General features: G+C 37.8%; 1 protein-coding gene across 32 annotated transcripts in view; it reads right to left on the bottom strand.

The window, feature by feature from the left end:
• The window catches only part of MYCBP2 (MYC binding protein 2), a 303498-nt gene that overhangs the window by 125083 nt on the left and 164163 nt on the right, over positions 1 to 14252 (bottom strand). For all 32 annotated transcript variants that reach the window (XM_051850575.3, XM_051850577.3, XM_051850583.3 and 29 more), the window contains 7 exons: positions 12695 to 12837; positions 10986 to 11086; positions 10185 to 10403; positions 5750 to 5975; positions 4556 to 4674; positions 3904 to 3991; positions 3339 to 3388 (listed from right to left, as the gene is read on the bottom strand). In XM_051850575.3, coding sequence (XP_051706535.3) covers positions 3339 to 3388; positions 3904 to 3991; positions 4556 to 4674; positions 5750 to 5975; positions 10185 to 10403; positions 10986 to 11086; positions 12695 to 12837 — 946 coding nt within the window. The remainder of the gene's footprint in view (positions 1 to 3338; positions 3389 to 3903; positions 3992 to 4555; positions 4675 to 5749; positions 5976 to 10184; positions 10404 to 10985; positions 11087 to 12694; positions 12838 to 14252) is intronic.

Here is a 14252-nt window from a genome sequence, read left to right as displayed (position 1 = left end):
TCCTAGAATCCCCATTATTGGTAGCTAGTGTGGCTAAGTCATGTATGCTGTCTTGGGTGAACAGGTAGTAAGGTGTTCACTTGGGTAAAAAAAGAAAGGAGGTGAAGGTCTGACTGTGGCTGCATATAAATCTCACTAGCTGTCTGAACCTTATTAACTAAGTAAAAGAGCCACATAAAAGTGTAATCTTAGTTTCACCTGACAAGTAAACCTATGTTTTCGGGAAGAACTGCTTTAATGTTCAAACTTGAGAAACTTCTTAATAATAAATTTCAAAAAATATTTTCCACAGAAAATAACAGTTCCAGAAAATGTGTACAATGTGTTCATATCAAATTTATACACTAATAATCCCTAAAATCTATAAGGAATGCAATTAAAAAATCATTATCTTTAGAATCAAATAGATTTAAGTTCAAATCCTGACTCTGGACAAGTTGTTTGCTGTGTGCTTATGAGCTAAGAAGAAACAATCTAGCATCTGCAAATGTATTATCTGGTGATCAAATAATATCTCTTATATGATTACTATAAAATTTAAGTTAAATAAAATAAATAGTATGCTGTCTAACAAACTGTTTAATACATGTTGGAACACAACAATGACCTTACATGCCAAAAAGGTAGGCAATTTGGGACATAAATTTTTTTTCTTAAATAACAGGATAATAGACATTTCTTTGTGTCTGGCCTAATGATATTTTATATACCATAATAATCTCTGACCTGATAATGTTAGTTCTTGAGGATTCTCCTTAACTAGGACATTTCCAATCATCTATTAAGTGTATCTTAAATGTTTGCTTAATTCATTAATTATTTTTTTACCTAAGGTATAATGATTTAATGTTAAAACACACACACACACACACACACACACAAAAGCTAGTGGTTTTTTAAAAAACTGAAGTATTTTAACAATACCAAGGATACCATAGTTCCCTATTCAGAAATACTTCTCAAAATCATGGACCTTGTCGCTGCATGGCCAGAGGTCAAATTCCAGCTGAGGTGACGGCCAGTTCTGTGATCCTGGGCAGGTTATCTAGTTGTGTGTGCTTTAGTTTTCTCATTGGAAAATTGAATTAAGAGTCTCTAATTTGTAGGGTTGTTATGAGGACTCAATAAATTAAAAACATCTACAAAGTATTTATAGTAAGGTTTGATAAAATAAATGCTTTTATGATTACTGCTTTGACCAATGCACCTCAGGAAATAAACAGAACGTAAGATACTAGCCTTAGGGATTAGAAGTCTTGAGTACTAGACTTTATTTCCCAATTGAGTTCTTTGATAGGGTACATAATTCTACTGAACTGTTTTGAAAACATATTTACTTATTTATTTGAAAGGCAGAGTTAGAGAGAGAGATAGAGAGAGATCTTGCATCTGTTTTTATTCATTCTTCAAATGGCTGCAATAGATGACACTGAGTCAGGTCAAAGCCAAGTGCCTCAAACTCCATCTGGGTTTCCCACATGGGTGGCAAGGGCCCAAGCACTTGTCCATCTTCTGCTGCTTTCCCAGGCACATTAGCAGGGAGTTGGATTGGAAGTGGAGCAGCTGCGACTGGAATCAGTGCTTGCTTATATATGATGCTGACATCACCAGTGTTGGCCTAACCTGTTATGCCACAACACCAGCCACAGTTTCTTTGAACTTTGATGATTGTAAGATGTAAGAAAAAATACTGACTTCAGAGTATAATTGTAAAAACAAATAAATAATATTAAAGATGCTGTAAACCAGGAAGTGCTCTAAAGATATTAGTTAAGTTACTACTACTAAATACATTCACCTAGCACAGAAAATAAGCATAACCTAAATAATGCAAAATCTAAATTATGCATCCCAAATGTAGCTTCTGTTCCATGGCAAATTCAGAAAAAAAAATACATAATATAGCACAGGCAATTGATGTAGCAGTTAAGATGCCACTTGGCACACTCATATCTCATATTGTGAGTGCCTGGGCTCAAGTCTTGGCTCTGCTCTCGATTCCTGATTCCAGCTTTCTGACAGTGTGCACCATGGGAAGCAATAGGAGATGGCTCAGATAGTCACATCCCTGTCACCAAACTGGGAGACCCAGCTTTAGCTTGGCCCAAGTTGAACTGTTGAGGGTATTTGGAGAGTGAATCAGTGATAGGAGATATCTATCTCTCAAATAAATAAATAATATTTTTAGATAGACATAACATAGTATAAGTCATTCTAAGAATAAAACTCTTCTACTCTGGACTATTTACAAAACCATTCATTTTATAAGAAATTGCTAATCATATTTAGTACATTTTTTGGAGAGTATTTTCAACATAAAGAGCTACCAACCTCAGCTCTGCAAAAAATTTTTGGAAAGTTTATAAATTTATTATATACTATGAATAGCACTTATGCAGTTAAGTAACTCTCAATCTAACACCTACCTTTGTGGCATTTCAATATGGAAAATTCACTCAACACTGATGGTCTCAGCACAGAGCATGTACCCATTTTCCATTAGCTGCACATCAGAATCTCTGGTCTACACTAAGTAGATACTGTAATTTGAAAAATGCTGCCTACGGATTCTGATGTTCCCATCCTATTAATGACTGTTAGTTTAGACTGATGAAATTAAGAGAGTACTATAATAGTCTCTAAGTACTTTCAAGCAATAAAATATTACAGATTAAAAAACAGATCCAAAAGAGCACTTCACTGAAATACAGTACTTACATATTTCAAATTATAATACCAAATGGGCTATTTAACTAATGTCAATATAAGCAAATCACAGCAGCAAGAAACAATGTTTCCTAACTACTTATAGCCAACTAGTTCACAGCACTTCATATAAATTGATCACAATCTGAATTTACCAACTGTACCTTCCTCATCTTTGCTACTTCCTGCCAAAATTTGTAATATAACCATCCCCCTCCAGGTTCCTTTGTGAAATGCCTTTCCACTTTTTTAGCTGACAAAATAAAACATCTTTCAAGATGCAGCTTAAATTTCCACAGGTCTGCAAAGCCTTCTCCACACTTTACATAGCTTCCTTCCCTTGTTCTGTCCATCTGTGAAATGTTGATAAGCATTCCCCTCACTCTTGGCACTTGGTTGCTCTTCCTTCTCCCATAGGATTTTTGTCTAATTCTAGTTACTACCCACCACAGAGTACAGCAAGCACTCAGCTGGGCCTCTCATATCAAGGGAAACAGTTATTAATTATTTGTCTCTATACCTCTCAATGAAAAGATAAAGTCTTATGTTAAAGAAAAATAAGGAGGCTAATCTGAATGAAAAATACTGCTTTTACATTAGGACAAAGTTTATCCCTATGTTAAGGATCATACCTGTAATGCAGCCTCTTCAAGAATTTCAAGATCTTCTTCTAATTCATTGCCTGTTATACAAATAAAATATATAATAAAACATTAGTATTTGGTTGAATTTTATAGTTGTTTGCTACTATTATGCCACTTTTATAATTCTACCATTCCAGATTGGGTAAATACCAGTGGTTTAAAGTTTAAAATGCAAAGTATCTTAAGTGTGAATATACTCTACAATTCTCAATAAGCATCTATGAAGTGATTTGCAGAAGATATTATATTTTGTACCTTTTTAATTTTGTGTTTACACATTTTTGGCAAAAAAAGGGAGGACACTTATTATGCTGAGTCTATTTTTTTAATGATTTATTTATTTGAAAGTCAGAGTTACACAGAGAGAGGAGAGGCAGAGAGAAAGAGAGAGAGGTCTTCCATCCAACAGTTCAAACCCCAGTTGGCCGCAATGGCCAGAGCTGCAATTTGTTTTGTGAATTTATTTTTAGATGTTCTGAAACAGCATTTTATGAGTACTCTTAAAATTAAAAAAACATTATCAACAAATACCCAAGTACTTGACCAGACTCACCAATTGGAAGTGCTAGATCCTTTTTCATTAAAGCTGCTGCGCAAACCCCACCAAGATTGGCTAATTCTTTTTCGAGCTGAATGACTCCCTGTAGGATTATATAAAATTTGCTGCTTTAAAATACATTTGGAAGATAATATGCATTATCAACAGAATTCAACCATTACTTTGGACATAAGAAATATGTATGTGTTAGCTAATGGTTCAATTGAGAGTACAAGATTTAGTAGTATGCCTCATGCTGGTTATAATGTTTAGGTTTACAGGTTCATTGACCAAATAACCATCATTAGTTACTTTGAAAGAACATGATTTACAACAGTTAGAAAACATGGTAGTAACTTAGTCCCTCTGTGACATCAGGGTCTACTATTTGTTCAGATGGTATAGCCACCCACACAGGATCAGCGCAAGCATGATTTTACTTCAATGGTTGTAGTCTGATGCAAAAATCCATTCTCTTTGTGTATTGAAACTAGCAAAAACAGACCAATGCACATAACTAAAATATTAAATATTTAAAGTTATACCCCCTTTAGCTCAAAATAAATTCCTGATTTCATAAATAGAGACAATAATACAATTTACATCAACCGTAGCCCTTAAATATACCCTCTTCCTTAACAGAAATGACAAGATAACTTATTCTTACCTCATCAGATCCAGGGCTAAATTCATATCCAATTGCAAAACACTTAAAACCATAGAAAGAAGCTTTGTCATCTTTCACATAATCAGATGCAGTCTCTAATGAGAAAAGGGCCTCATTTCCTTAAGAAGAAGGAAAAAAAAGCCGCAATCAAGTTAAAACCCAAAACAATTTAATTAAAATCCCCCCCCCCATCTCAAGATGCACCAAAATATGAATCAGACACCAAAAAGCCTAAACTGACTCTTCTGGGGGCAGCTCCTGTATCTGCTTGATCAAACTGTGAGAAAAACAATACAGAGGACATTGGAAGCACTTCAAGTGTGTTATTTCTTTATGATCAATTTTTCCCTCCTTAATCAAATATTCTACCTTTAAATTACATAGGCATTTTTCATTTTTTAATTATCTGTCAATTAACTGAGATGACCTTGTTTAACCTTCTCTGTTTCAAGGTATACAACCTTTATCCTGGCATTTGGCTGTGTTTTATCTCTTCACAAACCAACAAACAAAGCACTTGAGAGTAGAAGGAAAAATTTCTGAATCCAAATTAGCTTTTCGTTAAAAGGATTAATTACTGGTTAAAAATACAACAGACTGGGGGCCAGCACTGTGGTGTAGTGGGTAAAGCCACAACCTATATAAGCACCAGTTCGAGTGCTGGCTGCTCCACTTCCAATCCAGCTTGCCTGCTAATAAGCCTGGGAAAATAGCAGAAGATGGCCCAAATGCTTGGGCCCCTGCACCCACATAGGAGACCCGGAAGAAGCTCATGGCTTTGGATCCATCCAGCCCTGGCCTTTGAGGCCAGTTAGGGAGTGAACCAGTGGATGGAAATCTCTGTCTCTCCCTAAGTTTCAAATAAATAAAATCAATCTTAACAAAAATATAAAACACAACTGACTACACAATAGTTTTTACAACTTACCAAAACTACACAGACACTCATTCCTCAACATTAGAACTCGGGTTTGGTCAAACTAATCTTTTACAAAATCATCAAATCACCCTCCACTCCAAAACTTGGATCATACTATGATCCCTTGCCCATGTGTATCACTTATTCTTCCCGTGTCTTTATCATTCCTTTAATAAATGCCTTTACATAGTTTAGAGACTTTTTAAATGATGCATTCTTACTAAATACCCATAAATGCATATGTTTATCACATAAAACATAAGAGAAATACTCACCTGGCAACACTAAAACCATAGTTGGCCACCCAGAGGATCCTGAAAATTTCTTTAACTCTATCCATGAATTAAGATTTTCATGAACAGATGTCAATTTTGGTCCATATCCTGAATTCTGGACAGTTCTGACAGGAATCAACAAACGGAGAACATCTTCTGACTGCGCAGTACCACACTGAGGGTCAAATTCGATTGTCATCCACCTGACACATTCTGGGAATGTCACCTGAGGTCAACAGGCAAATGGGCATGAATACAAACACACACCCCTCTGGATCAGTATATGTGTGTGTCAATGCTTTTAATAAATGAAACAAAGGAAGGATAAACTATCAAATTTAAATGAAAAAAGCTACCTATGTCAGAGAAGCAGGGAACAGAGTGATGGGGACAAATATAAAAGCTAGACTTGTTTTATAGGTGTAACACTGTACAGAACAGTTATTTAAACAATTATGAAACAAAATTTACATTTAAAAATAAAGTTCAAAAATCTTAAGTAAATAAAGCAAATGATATCTGCTTAGCGCATAACCACACAAAAATGAATCATTTCAGCTCAATTTTAAACACAGTAGCTGATGAGTACTTTGAATATTGATCATCGTTGGGATATAACTCAAAGGACAAAACACAAATACATATGCACACACACACAGAGCAAATGAATAATTAAATTACTTCCTAATTTTCATATTCACAGTATCATTGAGAACAAGGGTTCTAGATGTATAAAAAAGCAGACTCAGGTCTCCCTGTGGTCATTATTGTGAATTAGTATCAACAATACAAACTCATAAGGTATTTTACTTTTTAAAAAATTACACATATAGGGGCCGGCACTAGGGAGTAGCCTGTAAAGCTGCCGCCTGTAGTGCTGGCATCCCATATGGTTTCCGGTTTGAGTTCTGGCTGCTCTACTTCCGATCCAGTTCTCTGCTACGGCCTGGGAAAGCAGTAGAAGATGGCCCAAGTTCTTGAGCCCCTGTACCCACATGTGAGACCCTGAAGACATTCCTGGTTCCTGGCTTCAGATCAGCACAGCTCTGGCCGTTGCAGCCATCTGGGGAGTGAACCAGTGGATGAAAGACTTCTCTCTCTTTCTCTGCCTCTACCTCTCTGTAACCTTGCCTTTCAAATATACAAATCAATCTTTAAAAAATATTACACATATACAAAAATCTATTTACCTATGTATAAACATACATATAAGATGTGTGTGTGCGTGCATGTGTAAAAGGAACCAGAATGTTCTGAAACAACAGCTGGTTCCACATCTGAAGCAGGAAATGTGTAAGGTAAGTTTGATCGTTCATTTTTGGGTGTCAAATTGGCAGGATTGAGGGATGTCTAGAGAACTGGGAAAGCATTCCACTGGGAGTGTCTGCAAAGGTGTTTCCAGAGAAGACTGGTGTGTAGGTCAAAAAAGTGAGTTGGGAAATCTCATCCTGTATGTAAGCAGAAACATCCAATCAGGCAGGGGCCTGTGCTGAGCAGAAAGGAAGAGAGAAACACTGCCGCTTGGTCTCTGGTCCTTTCTCCTGGAGTGGGTGAGTTTTCTGCTGTTGCTACTGCCCTTGCACACCAGATTCCAGATTCTTTGGCCTTTGGACTCAGGGACTTTCACCACTGGCCCTTGGGTTTTTTTGGGACTTGGGATGTATCACTGGCCTGTCTCTCATTCTGAGGCTCCAAACTTCCTGGACTGAGCTGCTACTGGCCTCCCTTCCTCTTCAGCTTGCCATGTTAGCCAGTGTCTTAACAAATTGCTATTTTATCAATATATTTCCTGTATTATACAACATAAATTATGCAATTTGGAACATCTTAGCAGGCCAGAGGGCAGGGAAGCTAGTGATGATTACAAGGAGCATGTCTGAAGGACTCAGCAAGTCAGCTGAAGAGGCTTCCACGTAACAAAGAGATAAGATGTAGTTTCTTCAATAAATAAAATTCATGAAAACTGGGATCAATGTGGCACAGTGGGTAAAGCCTCCACCTGCAATGCTGGCATCCATATGGGTGCCAGTTTGAGTTCCAGCTGCTCCACTTCTGATTTAGCTCCCTGCTGATGTGCCTGGGAAAGCAGCAGAGGATGGACCAAGTACTTGGACCCTGTACCATGTGGGAGAGCCAGAGAAGGCTCATGGCTTTGGATCAGTCTGCCTCCATTGTGGCCATTTGGGGAGTCAGCCAGTGGATGGAAGATCTCTCTCTTCCCCTGCCCCTACTTCCCTCTCTCTGTGGCTCTGCCTCTCAAACATAAAAATAAAATTAAATTAAAAAAAAAAAAGATAGAGATGGAAGGGGGTTTATGTACTTAAGCTTAAAAGGGACTGGGGGCCAGTGCTTTGGCATAGTGGGTAAAGCTGCCATGTGCAATGCAGGCATCCCATATGGGCACCGGTTTGAGTCCCTGCTGCTCCACTTGTGATCCAGTTCTCTGCTATGGCCTGGAAAAGCAGTAGAAGACAGCCCAGGTCCTTAGACCGCCACCTCCTTGTGGGAGACCTGGAGGAAGCTCCTGGCTCCTGGTTTCGGATCAGCTCAGCTCTGGCCGTTGCAGCCATCTGGGGAGTGAACCAGTGGATCTCTTGGCTTCAGCCTCTCTGTAACTCTGCCTTTTAAATAAATAAAATAAATCGCTTTTTTAAAAAAAATTTTTTTTGTTAAAAGACTTATTTACTTGAAAGTCAGAGTTAAACAGAGAGAGAAAGAGAGGCAGAGAGAGAGAGAGGTCTTCCTTCTGCTGGTTCACTCCCCAATTGGCTGCAGCGGCAGGAGCTGTGCCGATCCGAAGCCAGGAGATTCTTCCAGGTCTCCCATGCGGGTGCAGGGCCTCAAGAACTTGGGCCACCTTCTACTGCTTCCCTAGGCCATAGCAGAGAGCTACATTGGAAGAGGAGCAGTTGGGACTCGAATCAGTGCCCATATAGGATGCTGGCACTGCAGGTGGCAGTTTAACCCGTTACGCCACAGCGCTGACCCCTAATATAAATTAAAAAAAAGATTAAAAGGGAATTAAAAGACATAACCAATTACAATGTTATCTGGATTCAAATTAAAACTTAAAAAAATTTGCAGGAAAATTTAATATCCTTAAGGAATTGTCTGCTATTTTTCAGTGAGATGATATGGTTATTTTTAAGGGTCCTTATATTTTAAACATAGATATAAGGAAATATTATGAATGTGCTTTAAAACACAAGTGGATGGGAAACAATTGAAACAGGTTTGATTAAGGACTGAAGACTACTGATCTGGGATGATGGATAGATGGGGTACTCTGGACTAACTTTTCTGCTTTTATACATTTATTTTCAACAATCAAATGCTGTTCATTTTACAAGCACAAAAAATATAAATTTATAATTATATTGATGATTTGGATGAATGTTGCTTTTTTTTTTCTGACAGGCAGAGTGGACAGTGAGAGAAAGAGACAGAGAGAAAGGTCTTCCTTTGCCGTTGGTTCACCGTCCAATGGCTGCCGCAGCCGGCGCGCTGCGGCCAGCGCACCACGCTGATCCGATGGCAGGAGCCAAGTGCTTCTCCTGGTCTCCCATGAGGTGCAGGGCCCAAGGACCTGGGCCATCCTCCACTGCACTCCCGAGCCACAGCAGAGAGCTGGCCTGGAAGAGGGGCAACCGGGACAGAATCCGGCGCCCCGACCGGGACTAGAACCCGGTGTGCCGGCGCTGCAAGGCGGGGGATTAGCCTAGTGAGCCGCGGCGCCGGCCTGATTGTTGCTTTTCTTGCTTCCTTCATACGACACAATTTAAAGACTAAGGAATAAGGATTCTGAATGCTCCATAACATTAAATTTATGAAGGCTTTAAATATATAGCAAATGTATATGTATATATGTATGTATATTTCTATTATGCATAGCTGAATATCCCCTATCTGAAATGTTTGGGACTGGATTTTTAAGATTTCAAATTTTTTTTGGAACCTGGAATATTTCAGAAACCTTCTGAGCATCATGTCAGTTCAAAAAGTTTCAGATTTCAGAGCATTTTGGATTTCTGATTTTCAGATTAAGGATACTCAACCATTACTTTAAATTCTACACTGAGTATGTAAATTTTCAGAGCTCAAGCTGTGGTACAAATAATGTCAACTCAAAAAACATGATTTAAAACCTTTAATGCTTATATACACTATTATCACATTATTCTAAATTTGGGCATGATATAATATGCTGTACTTGTAAAAAGATTTGAGAACAACCCTTTCCAACTGATAAAATTTCATACTATTTAAGGTAAAAAATTGTCTTATATCCAACAGAACCTAAATACTTGCTAATTCTCTAAATGTAAGTATTATAAGAGAAGTTACACTACTGAACACAGGCAAAGTACTATTCAAATCATTACAGAGCCTCAAACCAAGCTTTAAGTTTAAATTCTCACTAAGGACAGGTGTGTACCTTGTAGTGCATCACACAGGCAGGTTTATACGGGTGCTCACTCTCTATGACGGCATAATGATTAGAGGTTGTACCAGCAGAGAGGCCTTGTTCAGGTTGGTTTCCAGTGGTGCTATCCGTGGACTGATTAGGATTGAATGCAGGGGGTGCATACTTCTGATTCAAAATGGCGACGGAGGGAAGCAACTGTTGGACAAGGCCAAAGACTTCTACAGCCACCTAGTGTATGCAAATAAAAATGACTAAATGAGAAAAGTGTGCATGTGGATTTAAAATGAACTGCTATAATTGCTGGTTACTGTTACTAATAATATATCTACAGTTTCTACTAACCTTTTAATCTTAGATGTTATATGAAAATAACTTTGTAATTTTAAACAATTTTGCCTTTTGGTGATTTTAGTGAATTAGACTTTACTAAATAATTATGCAAAAGAATCAGTAGTTTGTGATTTCTTCCATGCCATTAATATCTCATTATTTAAAATACTCTTATCCTTTTACACTAATGTGATTTAAGATGAAGAGGATTTGGTATAAACTCATAAACTTAAGAAATTTATTAATTTAATCTGTGCTTATATGTCAAATTTCTAAAATATATTTCCCACTCCCAAATTCTTCAAATGTATGGGTAACTAGAAAGCTTTGTAATTCAGTAAATAATACTAAGAATAAACATGTCTGTTTATTATCAGAAACCCAGGTGCCTCAAGGATTATAGTATCTTTAAAGAAAAGTTAAAAAATATAAAAATAAAGATGCAAAAAACCACCAAAGTTATAGAATTAAATTACACACCTTGGGAATAGCAGCAGCTACTGGTCCTATGTAGGCTATAATAAGGGGAAGCAGCATGGAAAACAGACTGGAAGAGCTAAGCAGTTCTGGAATGTCATCAGCTAGAAAATGCATTAAAATTATAGTTAGAAAGTGGTTTCACTGAAGTGTATACATGCTATTCTAAATCTATATTCTGTTCTCTTGAGTAAAATTATAGTTGAGTGTGTATAAAAGACTTGGTACTATGCTAAGGGCTTTATTTACATGTGTTACCTTAACTAATCCTCAAAATAAGGTATTTTTATTAATCCCTCATTTTTAGAAGAGGAAACCAAAGAACACAATCCATAAGTATCCCTCTCAAGAATACTTAATGTGTATTTAGTGTTTATACTTATAAAATGATAGTGTCAAGAATAGAACATGGGATAGCAAAGCCATGATTTTTTTTTTTTTAAAGATTTACTTTGAAAGACAGAGTGACAGAAAGGAGAGAGCCAGACAGAGAGAAAGAGATCTTGTATGTGGTGATTCATTTCCCAAATGGTCAGGTCACAACCAGGAGCCTGGACTTCCATCTGGGTCTCCAATGTGGAAGATAGGAACCCGAGACCTTGGGCAATGCCCTGCTGCCTTCCCAGTGCATTCGCAGAGAGCTGGATTGGACACAGAGGAGCCAGCACTTGGAGTCAGCACTCTGATATGGGATGCCAGCATGGAAAGCCACAGCTTAGTCTGCTGCACCACAGCACCAGCCCCAGTGCCATGATTTTAAACTACTACTCTAGCATCAAACATGGCTACCTAAGTGACATAAGAAAAATTACTGAATTGTAAAACAGGATAATAACAATATTCCCCCCCGATTTTATGAATAATGAGCTAATATGTGTAAAACACTAAGAATAACGTCTGAACATATTAAACCACTCAAAAATAGTTTGATGGTCATTAAGCTATACTATTTTTCCAAGGAAAGCACGTTGCTGATGGACACATTAGTCACTTACCCATGTTATGGTACTACAAAAATAAATTTAGTAGATTGTGAAGATCTTTATATTATAGGCCAATTATTCTCACAAATATTGGTTTCTAGATGTACTGTTGAATCACAATAGGCTGAGAATTTAATTAAAAAAAATTGATTCCTAACTTAGCCAAAACCTCTTTGAATATATCAGATGTGCAAGTAGGCTTAGCAATGAATACTATAGATAACAGTAAGGGAGTGAAAGCAATGGTGCATGTTTTACAATGATAACTCTGCTGCCAGTGTAGAGGATGAATAGAGAACTAGATGGAAAATAGGAGAAAGGTGCCAGTGAAATGACTAAGATATTATCCATTCATGACACAGAGGAAATGCACTTGCACTATGGCAGCCTGAACTATGACACTGGGAGCAGAGATGAGAATACAACCTAGAGAATTTCCACCGAAAGAACTACTAAGTAAAGCTGAGGGGTACAGGGTTGTTTAGACCTCTGGATGAACCAAGATAATAAGAATGTGCCTCTTATTGGATTAATTAAGAAAATAAAATTATTAGATAACTGCTTTGAACATTTTAAGCAATTCTGAATTACAGTATGACTAATTTAAAATTAATCTATGTGTAGATCTAAACTGAACAAAACACTTTGGGATTCTTTAAGACAGCTTCTCTTCAGCAACTCTGCATACATACGAAATAAAAAATTTTAACTAACAAAAAAAAGTCTTACCATCAACAGCAAGAGCTCTGTGCAAGAGATCCTTGGCAGCTCGAACAACAGTGCTTACCACAGAGAGAGCTCGGCTACAGTTTTTATCTTCCTCATTGGCTTTACTCAGAAGCTGAGATTGCAAATCTCCATCAAATTCACTCCTGTAATGTGGTGATATGAGATTATTTTACAATCATGAGTAATGCTAGGAGTAATATATAGATAAGTTGTTCTCATTGAATTTGTGGTTCAGAAAAGCTAATTTAAGTTTAAAAATTTAAATGGGTAATTATAGAATTTCAGGAGGTAATCAAGAACTTTCATGAAAAATAAACCAGCACACAACACAGAGTAATGGGTGTTATTGTAAAGTTCATCTCTGAGGAACTGGTATTTAACAAAGACCTGAATTATGCTTTAAAAACAATGAAAAAAAAAAAAAGAAAAAAACAGACCCATGTTAAGGGGAAAGTGTCGGGGCAAAGTAAATAGATACTTGAGTTAAGGGAACAGATGAAGACAAAGTAGGACAAGGGTGAAAGGAGGAGTAAAGGGCGACCGACAGTGGGGAAAGGGAAACGGGGTCAGGTTGTGGGAGGTTCATGAGCCATAGTAATTTTCCACATTTTATACTGGTTTTTTGTTTGCCTTTAAGCAGTAATTATGCTATCCAAGTTTAATGAAATACACCTGACAGACCAGGCAGTCACCACAGAAGAGAACTGAGAGGCCAGCCCGTATTCAGACTGGAGTTTTTATGGATATGGGTATGGGTCCTCTGTTCCCGCTGCCCTGTCTTCTGAATCATTGCTGAATGGAGGGCTTCCTGGGCATGGGAAGCCACTGGATTCTGAGCAAGGGCAAAACTTGGTATGATTATATTTTTATGAGGTCACTCTGGCTGTGCTGTGGATAGCGACCCGCAAGGGTAGCAGCAAAAGGAGGGAGACTTGCTTAGTCGACATTACAGTTATCCACATGGAGACAGTGGTGGCTTGGTCTAGACTGTTAATTTTGACAGCAGTAGAAAAGGTCTGATTTAGTACAGTTTATAAGCATAGTTGCTAGGTTTTACTGATGAAAGAGTGACAGCACGAAAGGCTTGATGGTGTTCAGCTCTACCTGAGGACAGAAGTAATATGAAGGTATTTATCTAAGATGTCTATTAATCAATCACATAAAGCATTGTTGAAAAGAGCAGACATGGGGATAGAGCTTAAAAGCATGTTACCTGGAATCTGATATCCTGCCTAGAAGCCCCTGTACCATAATTCACTAAGAAATACGACTCTGGGCAAGTTGTTTAGGCACTCGATGTTCTGGTTGCCTTATCTGTAAAGTAGGGGTAGGAAAAGTGCCTACTTCTTGGGGTTGCTGAGATAACACGGGTAGAGCACAGAGAGCACTGGTTGGCACAAGGCAGTTAACATGTTAACATTCATCATCACGGTTAGTGGTTCCCAGGTGAGGATATCAAGGAGGGACCTGGACATTCTGTCTAGGGCTCAGAGTCACAAAGGCCAGCATACAAACTTGGGAGTCATCAGAGAAAGATGGTATTTAAAGCTAAGGGACT

The sequence above is a fragment of the Oryctolagus cuniculus genome, chromosome 9 (assembly GCF_051225735.1).
Source record: "Oryctolagus cuniculus isolate XC-2025 breed Fujian yellow rabbit chromosome 9, ASM5122573v1, whole genome shotgun sequence".
Classification (NCBI taxonomy): domain Eukaryota; kingdom Metazoa; phylum Chordata; class Mammalia; order Lagomorpha; family Leporidae; genus Oryctolagus; species Oryctolagus cuniculus.
Note: the sequence above shows the minus strand (reverse complement) of the source record. Positions and strands in the feature narration are given on the sequence as shown.